The 25,244-nt window shown below is 40.2% G+C and overlaps 1 protein-coding gene across 10 annotated transcripts in view; it reads left to right on the plus strand.

The window, feature by feature from the left end:
* The window catches only part of cryzl1 (crystallin, zeta (quinone reductase)-like 1), a 97,607-nt gene extending 75,267 nt beyond the window's left edge, over window positions 1-22,340 (plus strand). For all 10 annotated transcript variants that reach the window (XM_072585599.1, XM_072585606.1, XM_072585601.1 and 7 more), the window contains 4 exons: window positions 13,286-13,404; window positions 15,650-15,755; window positions 19,510-19,555; window positions 21,356-22,340. In XM_072585599.1, the coding sequence (XP_072441700.1) occupies window positions 13,286-13,404; window positions 15,650-15,755; window positions 19,510-19,555; window positions 21,356-21,455 (371 nt within the window). In that variant the 3' untranslated portion in view covers window positions 21,456-22,340. The remainder of the gene's footprint in view (window positions 1-13,285; window positions 13,405-15,649; window positions 15,756-19,509; window positions 19,556-21,355) is intronic.
* The last annotated feature ends 2,904 nt before the right edge of the window (window positions 22,341-25,244 follow it).

Below are 25,244 nucleotides of genomic sequence, written 5' to 3' on the forward strand. Positions count from 1 at the left end.
TGCATCTGCCCACTCACCTAACTTGTCCAGGTCACCCTGTAATCCCCTAACATCCTCATCACATTTCACCCTACCACCTAGCTTTGTGTCATCAGCAAATTTGCTAATGTTATTGCTGATACCATCTTCTATATCATTTACATATATTGTAAAAAGCTGCGGTCCCAGCACGGATCCCTGCGGTACCCCACTGGTCACTGCCTGCCATTCCGAAATGGAGCCGTTAATCACTACCCTTTGTTTCCTATTAGCCAACCAATTCTCTATCCAATCTAGTACTTTGCCCCCAATCCCGTGCGCCCTAATTTTACTCACTAACCTCTTGTGTGGGACTTTATCAAAAGCTTTCTGAAAGTCCAGGTACACTACATCCACTGGATCTCCCTCGTCCATCTTCCGAGTTACATCCTCAAAAAATTCAAGAAGATTAGTCAAGCATGATTTCCCCTTCATAAATCCATGCTGACTCTGTCCTATCCTGTTACTATTATCCAGATGTGCCGTAATTTCATCCTTTATAATAGACTCCAGCATCTTTCCCACCACTGAGGTCAGACTAACTGGTCTATAATTTCCTGCTTTCTCCCGCCCACCCTTCTGCAGGGGTGATAAGTACATTTAGGGATGGTACAAAGATGGCTGGGTGTTTGATGGTGAGGAAGAAAGTCTTGGGTAAATGGGTCAGATGGAATTAAAACTTAATAAATGTGAGGTAATGCACTTGGGGAGAAATAACGGGACAAGACAATACGCAGTGACTGTTAAGATACTAGGAAGCTCAGAGGATTAGAAGGATCTTGGGGTACCTTTCCACAGATTTCCGAAAGGAGCTGGACATGTTAAGAGGGTAGTTAAAAACGCATATAGGACTCTTGGACTTATTCAGTTGTTGCAGAATTTATAAGAACGAAGACATGATATTGGAGCTGTACAGGATTTTAGTTAAGCAACAGCTGGAGTACTGTGTGCAATTCTAGTTAACTTTGTTAAAGGAGCAGCAGCGTTATGTTGTCCTTGTTTTTTTTCAAGAGGGGTTGTAAAAGGCAGAGGTTCTAATTTGTCTGGGCTTTGGCATCTTTGCTAATAGCTAACAGAAACTGCCCAAGGCAACAATCAGGGAAAAGGTTTTTAGGGTTTTTTTTTTAAAAAGCAGTTGTACAATGAAAGGACAGTGGTCAGTTCTCCCAATTCAGAGATTTTTCTACTTTGGTTTAGTTTTAGCAATTAGAAACTGCTGGTGACCTAGAGAAACAGCTGCAGTAGAGAAAGGTTCCATGCTTCAGCAAATGATCCCTGACTGATCCTTTCTCTCTCTCTGTGTCATCTCTCTGTCCTGTAAGAACCGGTGTTTGAATTTACCTTTTTTGCCAAGGGCTGTGTTATAGGATGCAAGAAATCAGAACAGCTCTTTAAGTTGTGGGGGCTATTGTGTCAGTCAGGGATTCCAAACCGTTATTCTAAATTCTGTTTTCTTTTGTTTGTGATTCCTTTGGTGGTGTGTAAATAAATTCTGTTTTACTTGAAGCCAATTGGTTTGACGGGCTCCTGGGATATCCACCTTCTCTCTGCCTGAAACAACTAGAAAAGTTCATGTCTGGGCTACCTTCTTAAAATGTTTTGAGTGGGTCTGGCCTGATCCATAACAGATTGGGGTTCCTTATGGGATTTATTCTAGAATTCAAATTTGGGATTCGGGTTGTTGGACTCAAAGGCAGCGGGTAGTAGGTGTTAGTGCCTTTTGTTCCTGGTGTTGAATTCGGTTGGTTTAAGCAGTGCTTGGTGTGGTAATGACTCTGTCAGTCACTAAGAGTTTTCTGGGCGTAGTAAAAGTGACTGAGTGCTTTACAAAAGGTGAACAAGGCAAAGCTGCTGGAATTGGCAGGCAAGCTGGACTTGAGGCTGCCTCCTTCCTTGAGGAAAGGGGAGACAGTTATAGCAATAGCTCAGCACTTAGGTTTGCTGGAAATGCCATCAGAATATTTGGAGATGGCTAAAATTTAATTGAAAATGCAGCAACTTGAGTTCGAGGAAAAAGGAGAAAAAGAAATCAGACTGTTTGAATTATAATTAAAAGTAGAGAAAGTACAAAGATTAAGAGAGAAGAAAAGGACAAAAAGAAAGCGGGAGGGAAGAAAAATAAAGAGAAAAGGAAGGAAGAAAGAGTTTGAACTCAAATTGGCACTTAGGAAAGTCAGTTTAAAAGGATGGCGATGAAGGTAGAAGGTAAGCTTAGTGAGGCTGAGCAAACCCAAAGGCCTGGTGGGGATCTGTTTAAATATATCCAAGCATTACCTAAGTTTGATGAGGAAATAGAAGCCTTTTTCATCTCATTTTAAGTGGCTAGTGACCATTTTGGGTTTTGTTGGTCCAAACAAAACTTGTAGGTAGAGCTAGTGAGGTATTAACATCACTATCCGAGGAGGTATCTGGGGCGTAAGAGGATGTGAAGAAAGCCATTTTAAGTGCATATTAGCTTGTCCCAGAAACTTAGTGTTTCAGCAATCTAAGGATGGACCCTGGTCAAGCATACTTTGAGTTAAAAAGATCAGACAAATTAATTTTGATAGATGGACAGGACATTAAAAATAGAGGAAACCTATGACACTCTTAGATGATTATTTGGAAGAGTTCAAAAATTCACTCCCTGAGGTAGTGAGAACTCATGTGGAAGAGAAGAGAGTTAAACAGCAAGATTATCAGCTGAAGTAGCTGACAATTATGAGCTAGTCCATAAATCAAAGTTTGGCTTCCAACATCAATTTCAATCCGTGAGGAATAGAAATTGGGGTAAAGAGCAGTCCTCACATGGTAAGGGAATAGTAGATCTTGGTGAAGATCATAAGGATAACTTACTACTGGGGAAGAAGGAAACCCTTGACTGGGAAAGAGAAATTATAAAGCACCGACATTTTCACTGCAATAAAGGAGGCCAATTGAAATCACGGTTGGTCGTTTAGAAAAAGCACTGGGAAGCCAGATATAGGAAAACAGGATTAGCCAGTGAATTTTGTTGGAGTGGTAATGGAAACTACAGTGGAGGCTAGAAAGTTGCATCAGAATGTACAACCTAGTCGGACGTTGGTTAAGGAGGAAGTGCCAGATCTTCTTAAACTATATACTTGCGAAAGTAAAGTCTAGTCGTGAACACCAGGAGCTGCAGGTTAAGAGGTTACAATATTAAGAGATACACGATCATGTCAGTCTTTGATGTTGAAAGATGGGGAAATATGTACCTCTGAAAGACTATTGCTGAGAAAACTGCTGGTTAAGTAGAATTCATGGTGAGACAAGAAGTGCTCAGTTATGTAGAGTGAGTTTAGACTGTCCAATGAAAAGTGGTGGTGGGAGTACAGGAACAACTCTCAGCTCCAGGAATATAATTTGTCCACGAATTGTAGAGCTGGGTCACAGGTAGGAGTGCTGAGAGTTTGAAAAGCCAGTGGAAACTCAGGCAACTGAGAAACTGCAGGACACACATTCTGGGATTTTTTCTGACTGTGTGGCAATGGGATCACAAAGTCACCAGTGAAACCGGTCAAAGAGTACAGATAAGAAAGTTGAAGTGAAATTAGCAGAGACCCTGTTTGATCCGTTGGTTGAGACAAACCAGGAGCAAATGGATGACAAGGTAACAGGATAGGTCAGACTCAACATAGATTTATGAAGGAGAAATCATGCTTGACTAATCTTCTGGAATGTTTTGAGGATGTAACTCTGAAGATGGATGAGGGAGATCTAGTAGATGTAGTGTACCTGGACTTTCAGAAAGCTTTTGATAAAGTCCCACATAGGAGGTTAGTGAGCAAAATTAGGGCACATGGTATTGGGGGCAAGGTACTAACTTGAATTGAAGGTTGGTTGGCTAATAGGAAACAAAGAGTAGTGATAAACGGCTTCATTTCGGAATGGCAGGCAGTGACCAGTGGGGTTCCGCAGGGATCAGTGCTGGGGCCACAGCTTTTTACAGTATATGTTAATGATATAGAAGATGGTGTTAGTAATAACAGCAAATTTGCTGATGATCTTAAGCTGGGTGGCAGGGTGAAATGTGATGAGGATGTTAGGAGATTACAGGGTGACTGACCTGGACAGGTTAGATGAGTGGTCAGATGCATGGCATATGCAGTTTAATGTGGATAAATGTATGATTATCCACTTTGGCAAGAACAGGAAGGCAGATTACTACCTAATTGGAAGCAATTTAAGTAAAGAGGCAGTACAAAGAGATCTGGGTGTTCTTGTACACCAGTCAATTAAGGTAAGCATGCAGGTACAGCAGGTCGTGAAGAAGGCTAATAGCATGCTGGCCTTCATAACAAGAGGGATTGAGTATAGAAGCAAAGAGGTTCTTCTGCAGCTGTACAGGGCCCTGGTGAGACCACACCTGGAGTACTGTGTGCAGTTCTGGTCTCCAAATTTGAGGAAAGACATTCTGGCTATTGAGGGAGTGCAGCGTAGGTTCACGAGGTCAATTCCTGAATGGCAGGACTACCTTATGCTGAAAGACTGGAGCGACTGGGCTTGTATACCCTCGAGTTTAGAAGACTGAGAGGGGATCTGATTGAGACATATAAGATTATTAAAGGATTGGACACTCTGGAGGCAGGAAACATGTTTCTGCTGATTGGTGAGTGCCGAACCAGAGGACACAGCTTAAAAATACGGGGTAGACCATTTAGGACAGAGATGAGGAGAAACTTCTTCACCCAGAGAGTGGTGGCTGTGTGGAATGCTCTGCCCCAGAGGGCAGTGGAGGCCCAGTCTCTGGATTCATTTAAGAAAGAGTTCAATACAGCTCTCAAGGATTGTGGAATCAAGGGTTATGGAGATAAGGCAGGAACAGGATACTGATTAAGGATGATCAGCCATGATCATATTGAATGGTGGTGCAGGCTCGAAGGGCAGAATGGCCTACTCCTGCACCTATTGTCTGTTGTCTAAAGTAGACATCTTTAACTCAGCAAAATTAACTGAGTTACAGCAGAAAGTTAAGAAACTAAAGCAATTGTATTAAAAAGCATACACCGAAGAAGAATTGAATGTATCCCTGAGTGCTATTATTGTAAAAATGATATCTTAATGAGAAAATAGCGACCATCACACATTCAGGTAGTTAAGAAATGAGGAGAAGTTCATCAAGTCATATTGGCCGTGGGTTACAGAAAGGAGGTATTGCGGGTGGCACATGAAGTATCAGTAGGATGTAATTTAGGAGTAAGAAAAACGGAAGCTAAAATACAAAAATATTTTTACTGGTCTGGACTGCACAAGGATGTAGATGAATTTTGCCAGACGTGTCACAGATGCCATGTAACTGGAAAACCACAGGCAGTAATAAAACTCACACCTTAAATACCCATTCCTGCATTTGAGGAAGCTTTTTACAAGAGACTTAATTGATTATCAGGAGTGGCACGGATAGGAGAAATAGACAAAGGCTTTTCCCTAGGGTGGGGGAGTCCAGAAGTAGAGGACATAGGTTTAGGGTGAGAAGGGACAGATGTAAAAGAGACCCAAGGGGTAACGTTTTCATGCAGAGGGTGGTGCATGTATGCAATGAACTGCCAGAAGAAGTGGTGGAGGCTGGTACAAGTACAACATTTAAAAGGTATCTGGATGGGTATATGAATAGGAAGGGTTTAGAGGGATATGGGCCAAGTGCTGGCAAATGGGACTAGATGAGGTTGGGATATCTGGTCGGCATGGACAAGTTGGACCCAAGGTTCTGTTTCCATGGTGTGCATCTCTTTGTGTAGAAGCCCTACATAAAACAAAAAGTGGGAATCAGTATTTCTTAGCAAAATGGATGTGTCCACTAGATTTCCAGAGCCATTCCATGATGCAATATCACAGCTAAAAGGATTGTCGAAGAGTTACTCAAATATTTCACCAGATACAGACTACCCACAGAGATACAATCAGACCAAGGGTCAAACTTCACATCAAAATTATTCAAGGAAGTTTTGGACAGCTTAGGAATAAAAAATTCAAATCTGCTGCGTCCAATCAAAATTGCAGGAAGCGCTAGAAAGGTGGCTTCAGACATGAAAGACCATGTTAATGGTTTATAGTCAAGACTACCTCCATGTTTGGGATAAAGGAATTCCATTTGTACTTTTTGTGGTGAACGATGCACCAAATAAATCAAACAAATTCAGTCCATTTGAATTAGTTTTTGGGCATGAAGTGAGAGGACCGCTAAAACTGATTAAGGAGAAAATGGTGAGTCAGAATTCAGAGACCACATATTTGGACTATGTGTCAGATTTTAGGGAATGATTAAGTAGAGCAAGGGTGTTGGCTAGACAGTGTTTAAAAATATCACAGCATACTATGAAACAGGAAGCAGACAAGAAATCAAAAACTTGCAATTTTGCTATCTGAGACAACGTGTCAGTGTTACTTTGAATGATACATGAACCTTTAAAAGCAAGGTTTAATGGACCTTATCAGGTTGAAAGGAGATTGAGTGAGGTGAACTATTTGATAAGGACTCCAGACAGAAAGAAATCTGAGTATGTCATGCAGATATGCTCAAAGGGTATTTTGACAGGGAAGGAATGATTGAATGGCGGAGTGGACTCGATGGGCCGAATGGCCTTACTTCCACTCCTATGTCTTATGGTCTTATGGAATGCAAAAGGAGAATGTGTTATTAGTTACTACACAGAGTGAAGAATCAAGTTCAGAGGATTCTGAATTGGACATTCCTCAAATTAAATTGGACAATGAGGAAGTTGTCAAAAATTTGGATAAATTATTGAGTTACCTTCCAGAGGGAAAAAACTAAATGACCTGAAAGAGTTCTTTACTATCACGTGGGGAAATATGTGGAAATACTCTGGGAAGTACTAATCTAATTATACACAATGGCGATACAGGAAATGCTGTTCCGATTAAGCAACTTCCTTATAGGCTAAATCCTCTGAGTTGGCACAGGTTCAAAATGCATGTTCCAAGCTGATATAATCCAAGTGAGTTGCAGTGACTGGAGCTCACCCATCATAATGGGTGCCAAAACCAGATTGTACCCAACAGTTAGGTGTCGACGATCACAAAGTCAATTCAGTTGCAAGGTCTGATTCCCATTTGGCAGACTATATTAGGTGGGACAAGCAACTTACATTTAGAAGTTGGACTCAAGGATACTGGCAGGTACATTTGTCCGAAAGTGCAAAGACAATTTTGGCTTTCGTAATGCCGTATGGACGATATCAATTGAAAGTCATACCATTTGGCATGAAAAATGCGCCAGCCACTTTTCGAAGTCGAACCAATAAGGTAATTTTCAGATTACCACATTGATGACCCGGTGATATTCAGTTTCACATGCAAGGAATATTTGCAACATTTATCAGAATTTTTCGGTTAATTTCTGCAGGCAGGCTTGGTAATAAGCCTGGCTAAGAGTAAATTGCGAGTCATAGAGATGTATAGCACAGAAACAGACCCTTTGGTCCAACTCGTCCAAACCGGCCTGACATCCTAACCCAGTCTAGTCCCACTTGCCAGCATTTGGCCAACATCTCTCTAAACCCTTCCTATTCATATACCCATCCAGATGCCCTTTAAATGTTGTAATTGTATCAGCCTCCATCACTTCCTCTGACAATTCATTCCATACACGCACCACCCTCTGCGTGAAAAAGTTGCCTCTTAGGTCCCTTTTAAATTTTTCCCCTCTCATCCTAAATCTATGCCTTCCAGTTCTGGACACCCCCACCCCAGGGAAAAAACCTTGTCTATTTGTCCTATCCATGCCCCTCATGATTTAATAAACCTCTATAAGATCGCCCCTCAGCTTTCGACGATCCTAGGAAAACAGCCCCAGTTTATTCAGTATCTCCCTATAGCTCAAATCCTCCAACCCTGGCAAGATCTTTGTAAATCTTTTCTGAAGCCTTTCAAGTTTAACAACATCCTTCAATGGGAAGGAGACCAGAATTGCATGCAGTATTCCAAAGGTGGCCTAACCAATGTTCTGTACAGCCGCAACATGACCTCCCAACTCCTGTACTCGATACTCTGACCAATAGAGGAAAGCATACCAAACGTCTTCTTTACTATCCTATCTACCTGCAACTCCACTTTCAAGGAACTATGAACCTGCACTCCAAGGTCTCTTTGTTCAGCAACACACCCCAGGATCTTCCCACTAAGTGTATAAGTCCTGCTGTGATTTGTCTTTCCAAAATACAGCACCTCACATTTTTATGAATTAAACTCCATCTGGCACTCGTCAGCCCATTCGCTGTTCACTACATCTCCAATTTTGGTGCCATCTGTAAACTTACTAACTATTACCTCCTATATTCACATCCAAATCATTTCTATAAGTGAACTCAGCACCAATCCTTGTGACATGCCACTGGTCACTGTCTGAAAAGCAACCCTCCACCACCACCCTCTGTCTTCTACCTTTGAGCTCCATCTGTCCAAATGGTTAGTTCTCTCTGTATTCCATAAGATCTAACCTTGCTAACCAGTTTCCCATGAGTAATCTTGTCGAATGTCTTAATGAACTCCATACAGATCACGTCCGCCACTCTGCCCTAATCAATCCTCTTTGTTACTTCTTCAATAAACTCAATCAAGTTTGTGAGACATGATTTCTCACGCACAAAGCCATGTTGACTATCCCTAATCAGTCTTTGCATTCCAAATGCATGTAAATTCTGTCCCTCAGGATTCCCTCCAACAACTAACGCATCACCGATGTCAGGTTCACCGGTCTGTAGTTCCTTGGCTTTTGCTTACCGTCTTTTTTAAATAGTGGTACCACGTTAGCCAACCTCTAGTCTTCCGGCACCTCACCTGTGACTATCGATGATACAAATATCTCAGCAAGGGGCCCAGCAATCACTTCCCTAGCTTCCCACAGGTACACCTGATCAGGTCCTGGGGATTTATCCACTTTTATGCATTTCGAGACATCCTCTGTAATATGGAAATATTTCAAGATTATACCATCTACTTCACCATATATCTTCGATGTCCTTCTCCACAGGAAACACTGATGCAAAAATACTCATTTAGTATTTCTCTCATCTCCTGCAGCTCCACACGTAGAATTAGGCTCCTCAAAGATCAGCAAGGCAATCTATCTGTCGTTACAGTTTGTGCTTAATGCATTTATAAAATCCCTTTGGATTCTCCTTAACCCAATTTGCCAAAGCTATCTCATGCCCCCTTTGTGCCCTCCTGATTTCCCTCTTAAGTATACTCCTGCAGACTTTTTTACTCTTCTAAGAATTCGCTCGATCTCGGCTGTCTATACCTGACATATGCTTCCTTCGTTTTCTTAACCAAAACTTCAATTTTTCTCATCATCCATTATTCCCTACACCTACCAGCCTTTCCTTTCACCCTGACAGGAATATACTGTCTTGGCCAAAACCCAAGTCACCTTCCTGGGCCATGGTATTGGACATGAACAACTGGCCCCACAGAACGCAAAAACAAAGGTAACTGGGGAGTTTCCCACACCATCAACAAAAAGAGCAGTACTGCGATTCCTGGGATTGAATGGGTTTTATCAGAAGTGTGTACTGAATTTTAGCAGTGTGGCTGCTCCGCTCACTGAATTACTAAGGAAGGCAAGAAGTTTCAGTGGACGGCGGACTGTCAGAAGGCACTTGACAGCCTGAAAGCTGTGTTAACCACTGCCCCAGTATTAGCCACAACTAATGAAGTGAAGCCATTCAGGATGGCTATTTGATGCAAGCGATGTGGGTATCGGTACTGTGCTCTAACAGGAAGACAATGAGCTGAAAAAAAGACCTATCGGGTATTTCTCCAGGAAATTGAACATTCACCAACAGAAATATTCAATAGTCGAGAAGGTGACTTTGAGTTTGGCATTGGCATTACAACATTTATGTAATGTATCTGCGACCATCATATACTGATCATAACCCTATGGAAGTTTTTGGAGAAATTTAAGGACAAAAATTCCAGACTATTTAGATGGAACTTATTATTAAAGCCATTCAATGTAAAAATTGTACATGTGGCAGGAGGAGAAAACGTAATTGCCAGCGCATTGTCGATACTTGAATGAGAAACTGAGGCATTTGATTGCAAGAGTAAATGGACTGAACTAGAATGTAGTTGTGCATGTTTTGATGGTTATAGTCAATGTGATGTCGATGTATTATAGTGAACTAACAGTGTAAGATTAAGGGGTTTTAAAATTAAGCCATCTTTGGATATTGATAGTTTTTTTTAAGGGGAGAGGTGTGACGATACTGCTCCTTTAACAATGTTGTGTTGTCCTTGTTTTTTTTTTTGAAGAGGGGTTGTAAAACACAGAGGTTCTGATCTGTGTGGGATTTGGGGTCATTACTAATAGCTAACAGAAATTGGCCAAAGCAACGATCAGGGAAAAGGCTTTTAGGTTTTTTTTAAACAGTTGTACAATGAAAGAAGAGTGACCAGTTCGCCCAGTTCAAGGACTTTTATAGTTCGGTTTCGTTTTAGCAATTGTAAACTGCCAGAGACCTCGAGAAAGAGCTGAAGTCGAAAGAGGTTCCATGTTTCTGCAAATAATTCCCCAGCTGAACCTCTCTCTGATGCCTCTTCTGTGAGAACCTGTGTTTGAACTTACCTTTTTTTGCAAAGGGTTGTGTTTGTGGAATCTTGCAGGACATTGGAACAGCATCATTAAGTTGCAGTAGAGTCAGTCGGGTTTTCAAATTGTTTTTCTAAATTCTGTTTTCTTTTGTTTGTGATTTCCTCAGTGGCGTGTAAATAAATTCTGTTTTACTTGAAGCCAAGTGGTTTGACCAGCTGCATCAGTCCTGAGATATCCAGTGCACATCTGCTTGAAACAACTAGAAAAGTTAGGGTCTGAGCTACCTTTAAATGTTTTGTGAGGATCTGGCCTGGTCCATAACACTGCGCTATTGATTGCACTGGTCTAGAGGAGGTTCACCAGGATAGTGCCTGGTGAAGTTTAGCTATGAAGAAAGGCTGGGTAGGCCTGGGTTATTTTGTTTGGAAGGTAAAAACAATGACTGCAGATGCTGAAAATCAAATACTGGATTAGTGGTGCTGGAAGAGCACAGCAGTTCAGGCAGCATCCAACGAGCAGCGAAATCAACATTTCGGGCAAAAGCCCTTCATCCTGATGAAGGGCTTTTGCCCGAAACGTTGATTTCGCTGCTCGTTGGATGCTGCCTGAACTGCTGTGCTCTTCCAGCACCACTAATCCAGTATTTTGTTTGGAGTGCAAGGGAACCTGATTGAGATGTATAAGATTAAAGAGCCCGAACAGAGTGGATAGAAAGCAGCTGTTCCATTTAGTTGAAGGTCAGTAACGCTGGGACATAATTTTATGGTGAAAGGCAGGAGGTTTAGAACGTATTTGAGAAAAATGTTTGTTAACCAAGAAGGATCGGGAATCTGAAGTGCACTACCACAGGAGTGTAGTTGAGACAGGAAATGGCATAACCTTTTTAAAAAAAATACTTGGATGAGCACTTGAAATGTTATAACATTCAAAGCTATGGGCCAAATGCTGCAAAGTGAAACTACTGTACTCATGTAGATATAGAGCAGTTTTGGTTCAGTGCAGACTTCATAGGTTTAAGGGCCTCTTCTTCATTCTATGATTCTGAATATATATTAAATTGAGAATTAACTGCAGAATTCTGAGGCACAGAGGGATCTAGGTGTTCTAATGCATGTGTCATTAAAAATGTTATGTAGTACAGCACACAATCAAGAACGCTAACACAACGCAATGGGAGGAATTGGACGTCAAATTAAGGATGGAATGCTTCAGTTATTCAGGGCATCATGGTGAGATCACATCTCAGATACAGTGCGCCGTTTTTGTGCTCTTATTTAAAGAAGGGTGTAAATACAGATATTTCCCACCCCCCCCACCCCCCCCCCCCCCCCCCACCCCCACCCAACCCATATCCACAGGTTGTATATTCCAAGACCTGCCGCGGATGCCTGAAACCACGGATAGTAGTGAACCCATTCAGTTAAATGGGAAATTTACCTACCCGACAGCCCCTGGAATGATTTCTGGAATGTTCCATGTAATATTTACGGGCCGCGGTAAACCACGGTTAACTGAAACTGCAGAAACAGAATCTGTGGATATGAGGTTTCTACTGTACGTTGTATGTAGATCATAGGAAGTTTGCTAGTTTGAATCCTAGAATGAGCAGGTTGTCTTACATGTATAGGTTGACTTATTTTCACTGGTGTTTAGAACATTGAGGTGTGACTTAATTGAAGTTTGTAAGATCCTGAATGTCTTGACAAGGCGGGCGTAGGTCAGTCTGGAACTAGTGGCAGTGTTTGAAAATTAGGGGTTACCCCTTCAGGAGGAATGAGGAGCACTTTTTCCTGAGGGTTGTGCCATTTTGGAAAGCTCTGCCTCAGAAAATGACAGAGGCAGGGTCATTGAATATTTTTAAAACCGAACCAGATAGATTTTCGTCAAGCTGTGCACAATCAAGAGTTACCGGGTGTAGATGAGAATACATCATTCAGAACACAAACCTATCAGCCCCATCTTATTGAATGAGGGAGTGCTTGAGAGGTTGATTGAACTCATGGATGCAAAATATGGTGTGTTTCATCCTAGCATTCTAGAATACATTGATAGGATTAAGCAAACTGTTGAAGAGTACTGATAATAGTTCTAGTTTAGATTTCCTTGGAAAGTAAGCCTTCTTTTGATCTTGAGTTAAATTTGTTAATAAAATTCCCCAGTGATGATGGTGTCTTCCATTACTGAGTCATGATTGTATGTCAGAATCCATAAGAGTGACTGCCTTAGAGAACAAAGTGAAATGTTGGACTGATATCAGTCCGGAAATTGTGAAGTTTTGGACTGAAAGTCATCTTGGGACACTTCAATTTAAAGAGCAAACATTTATATGGTGATGCTGGGAGAACCTTAGCTATCTGTCCTGTTCACCAAGCACATAAGTTTAGCATTCTTAGGCATTAAATACAAACCATTCATTCTTTTAAAAAAATCGTTCTTTGTTATGGATTCCACAGATTAAATTTTATTTGGCTAACCAAGGGGTGAGAACTTCTTTTCCATAATTTTCACCTTATGTCAACATATAGAAAACATAAATCAACCTCCTTTCCTCTTGCCAACTTTTTTTTTGATCATATGGTAGATTTCACTCACAAGGTGGTCTACACTATTTAAAACGCAAATTGATTCTTGTTTTCTTAGTCTTACTTATCAGCTATTATGAATTAAGCAGTGGTGTTAAGATGTGCACTTTGATATTTTGTTGTGTTACAGTGCAGCTTTACAGCAAGGAAGATGAACCAGTTGCCAAACAACATCTCCCACATAAACATGACATCCTCAGTCTTCTGTCTGTTGGAGGTCACTGGGTAACAACAGTGGAGAACCTGCAGGTAATCCAAGAAATTTACTCTATATTGGTAATTTGTAACTTGTCAATGCATACTGTTCACCAGAAAAGAAGACGTTAAACTCGGAATGAACTCCGATCATTCATGTAATTCCCACAAATTCATTTCTGTTACTTTTAGGTTGTGTAGAGAGAGAATGGAAATTCATCTAGAGATTACAATATAGTTATATGACAAGTTGACATGGGCAAAAATTGAGGGGGGTATGGTTTAATATCTTTTTGCCTTGTTACTAAATATACTTCAATTACTGATTTGGAGAAGTTCTTGATTGGAAAGGGGTACAAGGGCTATGGGGAGAAAGAAGAAGAATGGTATGGAGAAACTTATCAGCCATGATTGAATGGCAGAGAAGACTCAATGGGCTGAATGGTCTAATTTCTGCTCCTCTTTCTTATGGTCTTAATGCATTTAAATCCTCGTGTGAAAGTTATATTTCTGTACCTATTTGTGACTTGCAAGTGGGAGGGCAGGACCTTAACAGCTCCAATGTTTCAAAACAGGGATGCCTTCTTATTTTCCCATGTTCCTCTTTACTTTGTATCTTGGTTTGTTTTAACAGGTTTTCTTTGAATGAGCTCAATGAAAAACGTTTTCGTGATCTAAGCTATATTGCCGTATTTTCTGTATTCATGGTAAATGTATGTGGTATGTTAAAATTTGGTACTCGATCAGATTTCAGTAATAGTCACTTTGATAATAACCTTGCCCCTAAGGATTAAATCATTATAATACCAGTTGTGCTGTGGATTATGCTGTATTAGCAGTGTGCTTTAATGTACACTGTAGTTTACTTACAGTGGATTCAGTTGTAATGCCATATTCTTTAAATAACACTTGGACTCTAACATAGCCTGACTTACTGCATTAAAAAATTGTCATCACCTAATTGCTATCAAAAGTATCTCTGTGTCCTGTCATTAGTTCATTGGCACTGTTCATTAACTGAATTCCTATTTTTCTCATGGACTGATCACAGTGCACAGATTCATGCTTTTAATGTGCTATGCTCCAAGAAATTACTTAGTATATATTTTTGATTGATCATTGACTTTTAAATTTAGAGTTCACCAACATTGATCAGGCATAAAGTATTCCATAAGTGCAACACTCCCAAACATCACTTTGCTACCAAAAACCACATTAGTTCAATGAAATGTCTGTCCAACAGGAGGAATGAGTTGCATTTTCTTTACCAATTCACACAGCGTAATCGTATAACGTCTTTCTTGTTCCATTTCCTTCACTCTCTCTCTCCCTCCTGCTGCTGTTTCCTTTCTTTCCCTGAACTCTTTGGTCCTGTTGATTTAAATACTACATTTGGCATTGTGACTCCATATATAACATCCCAGGAGATCAATTAGTTTTTAATAAAATTGTTTTATAACCACAACACCACTAACTGGTACAGTATGTGACTCAGATTAATTGCTTTTAAGTGAGAAGAAATCTATTTGCACACTGTTTCCATTAGAACTGAGATGGGGAGGAATGTTTTCACTGAGTGATGAGCCTGTGAAATTCTCTGCCACTAGAAGTGGTTGGGGCCAAAACATTGAACGTTTTCAAGAAGGAGTTAGATACGGTTTTTATGACTAAAGGAATCAAGAGGGAAAATGGTAATAGTTGGATGATCAGCCATGATCACAATGAGTGGCAGAGCAGGGCCAAATGGACTATCCCTGTTCCTATTTTCTGCTTCTACTTATCTATAATGCCTCCATTACAAAAAGATGTTCCAAAGTGCTTAATTGGTCAGAGCACTGTATAACTCTATGACTCGACTTCTGACAGTCAGTAATGTATTTGTGAAGGGTAGTCACTATTATAAGCTGTGCAGTGATTGTAGAGAGCACCATGAACCAATTCAGTCCTGTACTTGCATAGCATGTGCATGTACTCAGGCAGACACATACACACCATAGTGCACCCATGCTTTCTTTTCTTTCTTCCTTTCTTTCTCACTCTCACTCTCACACACACGCACCCCCACACCACCCACCAATGGTCCCTTGATCGTGATCAGGAAAGTACAATTGGTCATCTTTAACTTGGGTGTTAAAGCCTTTATAGCACTCCAACCACCAGGAAATTAAACATTGACAAGCAAGCATGCGTTTTAGGAGAAATTTAAAGTGTCCAAAATTTTCCATATTTGATCAATGTTATGATTGTCATATTATAGATTGGTATTACTTTTCAACCCATTTAATTTCTCCTTTGACAGCTGGATCCTCCAGATAGTCAATTTCTATTTCGTAAAGCAGCAACCATTTCATTCCTAAATGAGGAAGTGTGGCAACTATCAAACATGCATCAAGGGAAATATCTCCGTATCCTTTCCTGGCACTGTTTGGAGGATTTCAGATAATTGAGTTTACAGTACACAATGACCTTAAGAACTGACTAACAAGACCTCCGTTTTTACAGTATATACTGTGTATGTAAATATTTCTAGTGTTCATAATCAACAGTCAAAAATAATAATTCTGTGACATAAAGTTTCCAACTCTTGCTAGAGTCATTTCTGGAGGTTTGATGCTTGTTCATGTGTCAGTTGCCTGAAGTTGGTCAGCGTTGTTGCGTTTTCATTAATGAAGTAGAGTTCCCCTGTGGTGAAGGGGAATATGCTCCCTGTGAGGCTATAAAAAGACTGTTGGCTGGGGAGCCAGTTTTCAGGAAATGCTTTCAATACCCTATGAATGGTTTATTGGAGGTGAACTCTCTGATCTCTCAATGCCTGCCTACTCTTTTTTTTTCTCCTGCATTACCCCCCCACAACCACCGTAATCATTTTCTCATCCCACTGCTGAGAAATTGAAGGCAGTCAGTTCTTTATGCCTCAGACAAAGGTAGAAAATGCTTGAATATTCAACAAGTCACAGATGTACAAAATGGAAACTGACCCTTCGGTCCAACTCATCTGTGCCAATCAGACATCCTAAATTAATCTAGTCCCATTTGCCAGCATTTGACCCATATCCCTCTAAACCCTTTCTATTCATTTGCCCATCCTCTCCATGAAAAAGTTGCCCCATGGGTCTCTTATTTATTTATTTCCCTCTCACCTTAAACCTATGCCCTTTAGTTTTGGACTCTTCTACCCTTGGAGAAAGATCTTGCCTGTTAACTCTATTCATACCTTTCATGATTTTATAAACATCTATTAGGTTACCCCTCAGTCTCCGAAGCTCCAGGGAAAAAGTCAGACAGCATCAAGGAGAATTGACAACTTTGTCAAATGACAGGTACCATTAGTGGAAAATCAGGAATTTGAATGCCATTTCATGAAAAATGAAAGGGAAAATTACATTCACAGTGAAACAACAACCTGTTGAAGCTGCAGCTCCTGCTACTACTTTGAACAGAAAATTGACTCAGGCAAGCTCCAGTAGGCTTGGGACATATTGAAATAAACATTTTGTGTATCAAATTTTAATAGTTGATTCTGGGGCATGAAATACAGATAACCATTGTTTGAGTACTATCCAGCATGGGGCTTGGACTCTAATATAGCCTGACTTACTGCATTAAAAAATTGTCATCACCTAATTGCTATCAAAAATATCTCTGTGTCCTGTCATTAGTTCATTGGCACTGTTCATTAACTGAATTCCTATTTTTCTCATGGACTGATCACAGTGCACTGTGTTATCTATCTTCAATTACAGCAGATTTCAGGACATTGACAACCCTAAATGTGCATGCTTCAATGGATAAAAACCATTGTACATTACCTATACCATAGTCTTTGATACATGTTTATTCATGTACATTTTTCACCTGGTTAAAGAAGCAACTGTTGATCTGATAATTCAGTTCCCCTATTCCTTTTTAATGAATAGTTTGAATGCATTGGTTTCAGTTCTTCCCCATCGTTTACATTTTTTCGCAAGATCGGTTGTACAACATTTGGTGCTTTATATTTTTGTCGACACCAATTTAACATACGGTTGCCCAGTAAGTAGAGAATTGTTACTTTAGGGTTTAATTTCAGGCTGGTACAAAATGATATGTGAATGAACAAAAATGTCTGCAGCTGTTCTCCCCCTAAGTGTTTTCCAATGGTACAATGCAGCTGTAGTAAGTAAACAAGTATAAAACAAAGGCAGGGTGGGAAGTGTAGTTTGGGCAAATGACTCAAATGGCATAGTTCCACACTGTAACTTGATTCTGTGATATTTGGATTAAGAATCATCTCTATATCTCTTTGACTCAGAAAAATGAGAGTGCAGTGTGCTTAAATGCATGCATCTCTTTCTGCTCAATGGTTTTGAATGCTTGAAACGTGAATAATTATAATGAACAAGCTAACATTAAAAACTTCAGGATTTTATTAAGTTTTAGAAGTTTTAATTATGTTTGAATGGTTGCAGTCACCTTCTGCATACAGTTTCATACCTGTTGTCCAAAGCTGGGTTGGGGCAGTTTTGGCTTCAGGTGTACTGCATATTTTGCGTTGTTGTGTAGCCAAAACCATTCAGTATTTAGAATGACTCCTGTCACTACACTCTCGTCTCAGCTTTAGCAAATGTATGGTGGGAGGGGTTAAATAGAGATTGATACTACCCAAACTTTTGTATATAGATGTGCACAAAATTTTGTTTCTATTTCTATCAATAACTGTTCTATTAATAACTGTTTGATTACTAGTTCAAACTAAACTGTTTCCCTGATTATTATTTTCATTGTGTCACTGAAGAAATACGAACTTACAAGTTGTGTATTTTGTGACTGCAAATCCTTATTTTCTGAAGAATGTAAAGGCTTTTCTCTGTATTAGCAAGAACGGACAAGCAGTGGGCTGTATTGGACTCATCATCTCCCCATTTTTCTGCAAATCTCTCCTCTCTCCGATGAAGATGTGGTTTTTGACTTTATTTTTCTGTCTCTGATAGTGCCAATGTAGATTGTGTGAATCCAGGTGGCAAACAAAAGACTACTCAAATGCAGGAAGTTATAAATCACATAACACCAGATTATAGTCCAACAGGTTTAATTGGAAGCACTATTAAACCTGTTGGACTATAACCTGGTGTTGTGTGATTTTTTAACTTTGTACACCCCAGTCCAACACCGTATCACAAATGCCGGAAGCATGAAATCAAATGTAAACGTACCCTAATACATTATTTTTCACACACATCCAGCTGCGAATGACTGGATAACAGCCAGCAGGACCAGAAACTCTGATCTATATTTCACAATCTTTCTCCCCAACAAGACGCAACCCAGTAATTCAGTCAACACCCAGCCCAGTAACACACCTTATTGCAGTTGGTTGTAATCTGCATACTTTCACTTCCACTAACTGTAATTGACTCATCAGACCTGTAGTCAGTTCGAGCTCAACCAACCACTAACTTAAGTTAACATTTTAGAGTGCAGCCCTGGCATTTTAGAAGTGTATCTGTCTACACTCTCACCACATGCGCCCAATGCCACAACTACCCAACATGGTTATATTTTCCTTTTTCTGACTTTTTTTTTCACAATTCCATTTAAAAAATGGAAAGACTTTCACGATTTTCACATTGGTCAGATATGCATGGCCTAAGCTTCATTGGGTGGAACAATTCTCGAATGGTGAAATGATTGTAATGACAAAACATCCAAGGTTGGCAATTAGATTACTTCCAGTGTGGAAACAGGCCCTTCGGTCCAACAAGTCCACACCGACCCACCGAAGCGCAACCCACCCAGATCCATTCCCCTACATTTACCCCTTCACCTAACACTACGGGCAATTTAGCATGGCTAATTCACTTAACCTGCACATTTTTGGACTGTGGGAGGAAACCGGAGCACCCGGAGGAAACCCACGCAGACACGGGGAGAATGTGCAAACTCCACACAGACAGTCGCCTGAGGCGGGAAATTGAACCCGGGTCTCCGGCGCTGTGAGGCAGCAGTGCTAACCACTGTGCCACCGTGCCGCCCACATCTGATGTTAAGAATGCAATCATTTACAAACAGGGAAGATACTTTGTACAAAACTCTTCCTTCCGTGTCTCCATTGTTTTACATTCATGTATTGTTCCACATCTTGTCACATAGAACTTTATACTCCTAAATGCCATTGTTTAGATATTTTGAAAGACGTGATGGAGAAGCTGTCCTGTGGAACTTTTCGGTAATAGTTTAGTTATTTATTCTAGCCTTTCCTGAGGTTGCACTTTACAGACCACTCACTGGCAGGAAAGCAGATGTGTGGGCCTGTACATTATAAAGTAGTGTCATCGGTGTCATGCTCAGTGTCAGCCTGTCCATCTCTATCCCCATTGCAATTTTGAGGGTCAGAGAGACATCAAGTGAGCCTCCCTCCCATGACCCATTGCAGGACTTTAAATGAGCATTTAATGCCCAGTTAAGGGCTTCATCCTGTCACATCTCTGACTAACCGGGTGACAGGCGAGGCTGATACTCAATGTAAATTTGACCTTGCAGGCTGCTGGCCAGTTAAACACAAGGCAGCATCCCTCTTACCAAATGAGCTCTATCGCTCTCTCACCCCACTTCGCTTTAATTCGTACCAGTTGGAGGCCATCATCACAGTTTAGAGTTCCATATTTATTCTTCCCTTCAACATTCAATATGCCCTCTCATCCACCTCACCAAGCCTGTACCTGAATGCCCTCGTCCGTTGTTGCATTCCAGCTCCTTACCTTCCACCAGTACTAGCACAGCTTTTGCAATTGGTTAGCAGTTTGATGAGGTGAGACATCTTGGGGATGGGTTGTCACCTGAAAAATTGAAGTGAGACAGGCTGGCTCACTGAGTGTGGCTCAGCCCTGACATTTAAGCTGGGGTACGGGGAGTCTGCTGTCAACATTTAATTCAGTTCGCTTTGAAAGACAATTGTCTAATAAATCAGTAATCAAGCTAAGTGCATCATAGAGATGTATAGCATGGAAACAGACCCTTCGGTCCATGCTGACCAGACATGCCAACCCAATCTAGTCCCACCTGCCAGCACCCAGCCCATGTCCCTCCAAGCCCTTCCTATGCATATACCCATCCAAATGCCTTTTAAATGTTGCAATTGTACCAGCCTCCACCACTTCCTGTGGCAGTTCATTCCATACACGTACCACCCTCTGCGTGAAAAAGTTGCCCCTTAGGTCTCTTTTATATTTTTCCCCACACCCTAAACCTGTGCCGTCTAGTTCTGTACTCCCCCACCCCAGGTAAAAGATTTTGTCTATTTATCCTATCTATGCCCCTCATAATTTTGTAAACCTCGAAAAGGTCACCCCTCAGCCTCTGACACTCCAGCTCCACCTGTATGCGTTTCAAGACTTCCAGCACTTCCTCCTCTAATATGGACATGTTTCAAGGTGTCACCATCTATTTCCCTACATTGTATACATTTAATGTCCTTTTCCACAGTAAATACCGATGCAAAATACTCCATTTAGTATCTCCCCCATTTTCTGTGGCTCCACACAAAGGCCACCTTGTTGACCTTTGAGGGGCCCTAAAATGCCGGGCAGTGCCCGGAGTTAACAGGACGTGACCAAGCGGATTTGACTGAAATCGAAATATCTACTGAGCTAAAGCTAGCGCCATGGGAAACCTCACCCGGCCCAGACATGGAAAGAATTGACAGATTGATAGCTCTTTCTTAATTCTGTGGGTGGTGGTGCATGGCCATTCTTAGTTGGTGAAGAAAAGTGCTATAATTAAGATATAAATAGTAAATATATGTGCAGATATTACACAATACATTTCACTTAATTCACAGCAAAAATGCAGTCTCCAATATTCGATTAGTTATGTAATATAAATACATGTTTGACAATGAGGTGAAAACCACAATCAACTAACATTTTAGACAGCAGTTTGCCTCGTTTCCTAAAGAAAAAGAATGTAAAAGGTATTTTGAAGACTTTGCACAATGTCTAGACATTTCTAAATGCTTGTCTCTTTCCAGGCCTCAGTTGGATGAGCCCATTCCAATATATGAAGCCTCAGTTGCTATGGAGATGGTTCAGAAGAAACAAGTCAAGAAAAAACAAGTTGTTCGGCTTTGAGACAGTGTCATGATAACTAATTTCTGTAAACCACCAAGAACTGGTGTTGATTCCCAAAGCATCTGTGTTATTCTGGGCAAATCAGCAGCTTCAATTCCACTTCAGTACTTGATTATAGCCACCTGTTTCCTTACAATGCTGTAGTATCTACCAGAAAAGCTGATCATTTGTAACAGCAAGAATGTGGTTCACTGCATTTACTTGACCTCAGGACTAATTTCGAATTGTTTTGAAACACTCTGAAATCATATGAAAAGATGTATCCAGAGATTGAATTTTGCTAGTTTCTAGTTTATACTCCCCCTTATCAACAGAGAGTGGTTGATGAAAAGTGTTGGCATCAACTAATTAGGGTGCACCACCTAGAATATAAGATTGCAGTAGTATAGCCTGCTTGTCTCCAAGGTCAGCTTGGTAGTGTATTGCTGGTAAGGAAACAGTCCAAGTGAATGAGCTGCATTGAATTTAATGGTGAGTCCTATTGTTGTCATGTAATATTGCAACAGCTCCCTAACTCTAACCACACTGGAAACAAAAGACCATTTTTTAAAAAACTTTGGATAATGTTAAACTATTTCAAAACAGCACCATGTAGCCTTTTCTCTGCTTCTATAACAAGAGTGAAAAGAAATTAGCATAATTTGGCTGTGTACCCGCAAGTCCTTCTAAATTAAACTTTTTTTTTCTCTTTCAGGGCCGGTTAGTGTGAGTTGTTTATAGTTCCCTGCACTAGTTTAGTCAAGCATGTTGGCTCAAGCCTGAGCCTTTGTAATCCCAGTGAAATCATTGTCTGCTTTGGGCTGAAGCAATTCTCAGTCCAGCAGTCTCTGACAATTATAGAAAGAAGTTGAATGGGCAATAAATAAAAGTTTTAGAAAGCCTGCATGCTGAAGTGTCTTTTTCTTGTTAGCTGTGTCAATAAGAACAGATGCTTGAAATTCTATACAAACTCAACAAAAGGAAAATGTATGCTTTCTGGAAATGTTGATCCTGAGCTAATACAAGGCAAAAATGGTTTGTAAAATTTTCAACTAGTTCTAATGATTTTTTTTTAAATCTTCAAAACAGTTCCAGATGATTGGAAAAGAGCCAATTATGCCATCTAGCAGCAAGTGGTGGTATTCGGAATGCACTGCCTATGAATGTGTTCGAGGCAGGTTTAGTCACAACTTTCAAAAGGCAATGGGATAAGCAGTTAAAGAGAGGATATTTTACAGGAATACAGGGAGACATGTGGAGAATGGGATGACTTGAGCTATTCTTGCAGAGAACCACCATGCACATACTGGGATGAAAGGCCTCCTTTTGTGCTGTAATCATTCTCTGACTATTCCATGATTCAATGGCTACCCGAACTTCAACCCCTCGCTCTCATGTAAAATATGTCATGTGTATTTGTATTTAATAAACATCTAAGCCCAGTGTTTGGCTACTGTTGGTAAAATAAATGGTCATGCAGCTACCATTCCTTCCTAAAAATTGTACAGAAAAACGCCAGAGAACTGCATCCATGTAGTGAAATCCTGTTCAGACATGGTTTTGGGTTGGGGTCCAGACCAAAATTCTGACAAGTGAAAATTTCTTTTGCATAAACAGTACTTTTTTTTTCCTCATAGTTGGGGTGGAAATAGTTTTGCAATAACTGCCCCAACAGCTATTTATTAAAGAAGTCTTTTATCTTTTTTTTAATTGACTCATTTAAATTTTTGACGTGTAGATTGTAAATTACTGGTTGTACCAATGTTTTAAAAGTACTGTTTATACATGAGAAGTATTTCATTTGCCAATATTTTTTGCTTTTTCAGATGACGCCATTCGAGCTGTTGAGTGTCCTTGTGCCAGATCTGTAAATAGCACCATTGGAAGGGGACCAGTAATTTGCCTGTTGCTTAGCATTACTTTACAAATTAAATAGCAATAGTGAATAGATTCTCAAAATAACTGTAAAGCTGGCAATGAAGCACAAATTCATGGTAAAAATCCAATATTCCTTGAAAGTGGACATTTCAGGCGAGTGTTATGATACAAAAAATTCTGTTCAGAATTGGGAGCTGTTCAGTCATCATGTTCAGTGAATTAACGTACTTTCCTTTATTCCATCGATGCTGACTTTAGTTAATGCTGAATTTTAGAACCAGGATAGTATTATCAACGTTGAAAAATATTATGTGGGTTTGTTTAATTACTGAACTAACAGTGCAAATCAGCACAAAATTGAATAATGTCCCGTGTTAAAATTAAAGGCTGTGTTGAATTGACAGTCCTCAATAGATATGGTTGCAGATGTATGATATTTGCCTCTGGAATCGCTCCTTTAAGTGAAATAAATCCTCTTGCAATTGCGATTGAGTAATTTGGATAGGAAATAGTGTATTTGTGATTGGTAAGGGTCACAATTGAACTTGATGCCATGCCTGCAACAAATGATCATTGATGGAATACACAATACAGAAACAGACCCTTCAATCCGATTCATCCGTGTTTCCAGGTTTCCAAAACTGAACTAATCCCTATTGCCTCTGTTTGGCCCAAATCACTCTAAACCTTTCCTATTCACATACTTGTTCAAATGTCTTTTGAATATTATAATTGTATTTGCCTCTAACACTGCCTCTGGCAGTTCATTTCATACTTACACTACCCTCCTTTTTCTATTTTGTTTTCTTAAGAATTTGTACTTAAGAATCTACACCTAGATATCTTTGTGCATAATCTGCTATGTGGCAATTCAAACTTTTCACAGTACTCATGTGAGTTTGTGACAATAAAGCTAATTATAATTCACATGCTGCCCGAGGTCCCCTTTAAATCTTTCCCTTCTCACCTTAAACCTATGCCTTCTAGTTTTGGACTCCCCTACCCTGGCGAAAAGATCTTGGCTATTACCTTATCTATGCCTTTCATGATTTTATAAACCTCTATAAGGTCACCCCTCAGCCTCCTATGCTCCAGGGAAAAAAAGTCCAAACCTATTCAGCCTCTCCTTGTAACTCAAACCCTTTAAACTCAATAACATCCTTGTAAATATTTCTGCACCCTTTCCAGGTTAATAACATCTTTCCTATAGCAAGGTGAACAAAATATAGAGTTTTCAAAACATGGCCTCAACAATGTCTTGTAGAGGCACAACATAACTTCCCAACTCCAATACTCAATGTCCTGACTGATGAATGCAAGTGTTTCAAGTGTCTTCTTCATCACTTTGTCTACCAGTGACATTACTTTCAAGGAACTATGTATGTACATTCCTCGATTTTTTTTTTTCTGTTCTACAACAGAACCCAGGGCCCTACCATTAACGGCCCTGGTTTGTCTTAAATTGCAACATCTCATACTGATCCAAATCAAATTCCATCCGCCACTTCTTGGCCTATTGGCCAACTGATCAAAATCATGTTGTACTCTCATACAACCTTCTTCACTTTCCACAAGACCACCAATTTTGGTGTCTTCCACAAACTTACCAACAATGCCTCCTATATTCTCATCCAAACTGTTCATATAAATGACAATCAAAAGTGGATACAGCACTGATCCTTGCCCTACACTGCTGGTCATAGGCCTTCAGACTGAAAAGTAACCCACAACCACCACTCACTCTCCTACCATCAAACACAATTTGTATCCAATTGGCTTGCTTTCCCTGGATCCCATGTGATCTAACCTTACTAACCAGACTACCACATGGAATTTTGTTGAACTTCTGTATTCAAGATCGTTGAAGATTATTTTTCTCCAACATTTTCTCCTCTTACAAAGTACTGATTTCAGCCAGGGTACTGTTCCAAA

Source organism: Chiloscyllium punctatum, chromosome 15, assembly GCF_047496795.1.
Source record: "Chiloscyllium punctatum isolate Juve2018m chromosome 15, sChiPun1.3, whole genome shotgun sequence".
Lineage (NCBI taxonomy): Eukaryota > Metazoa > Chordata > Chondrichthyes > Orectolobiformes > Hemiscylliidae > Chiloscyllium > Chiloscyllium punctatum.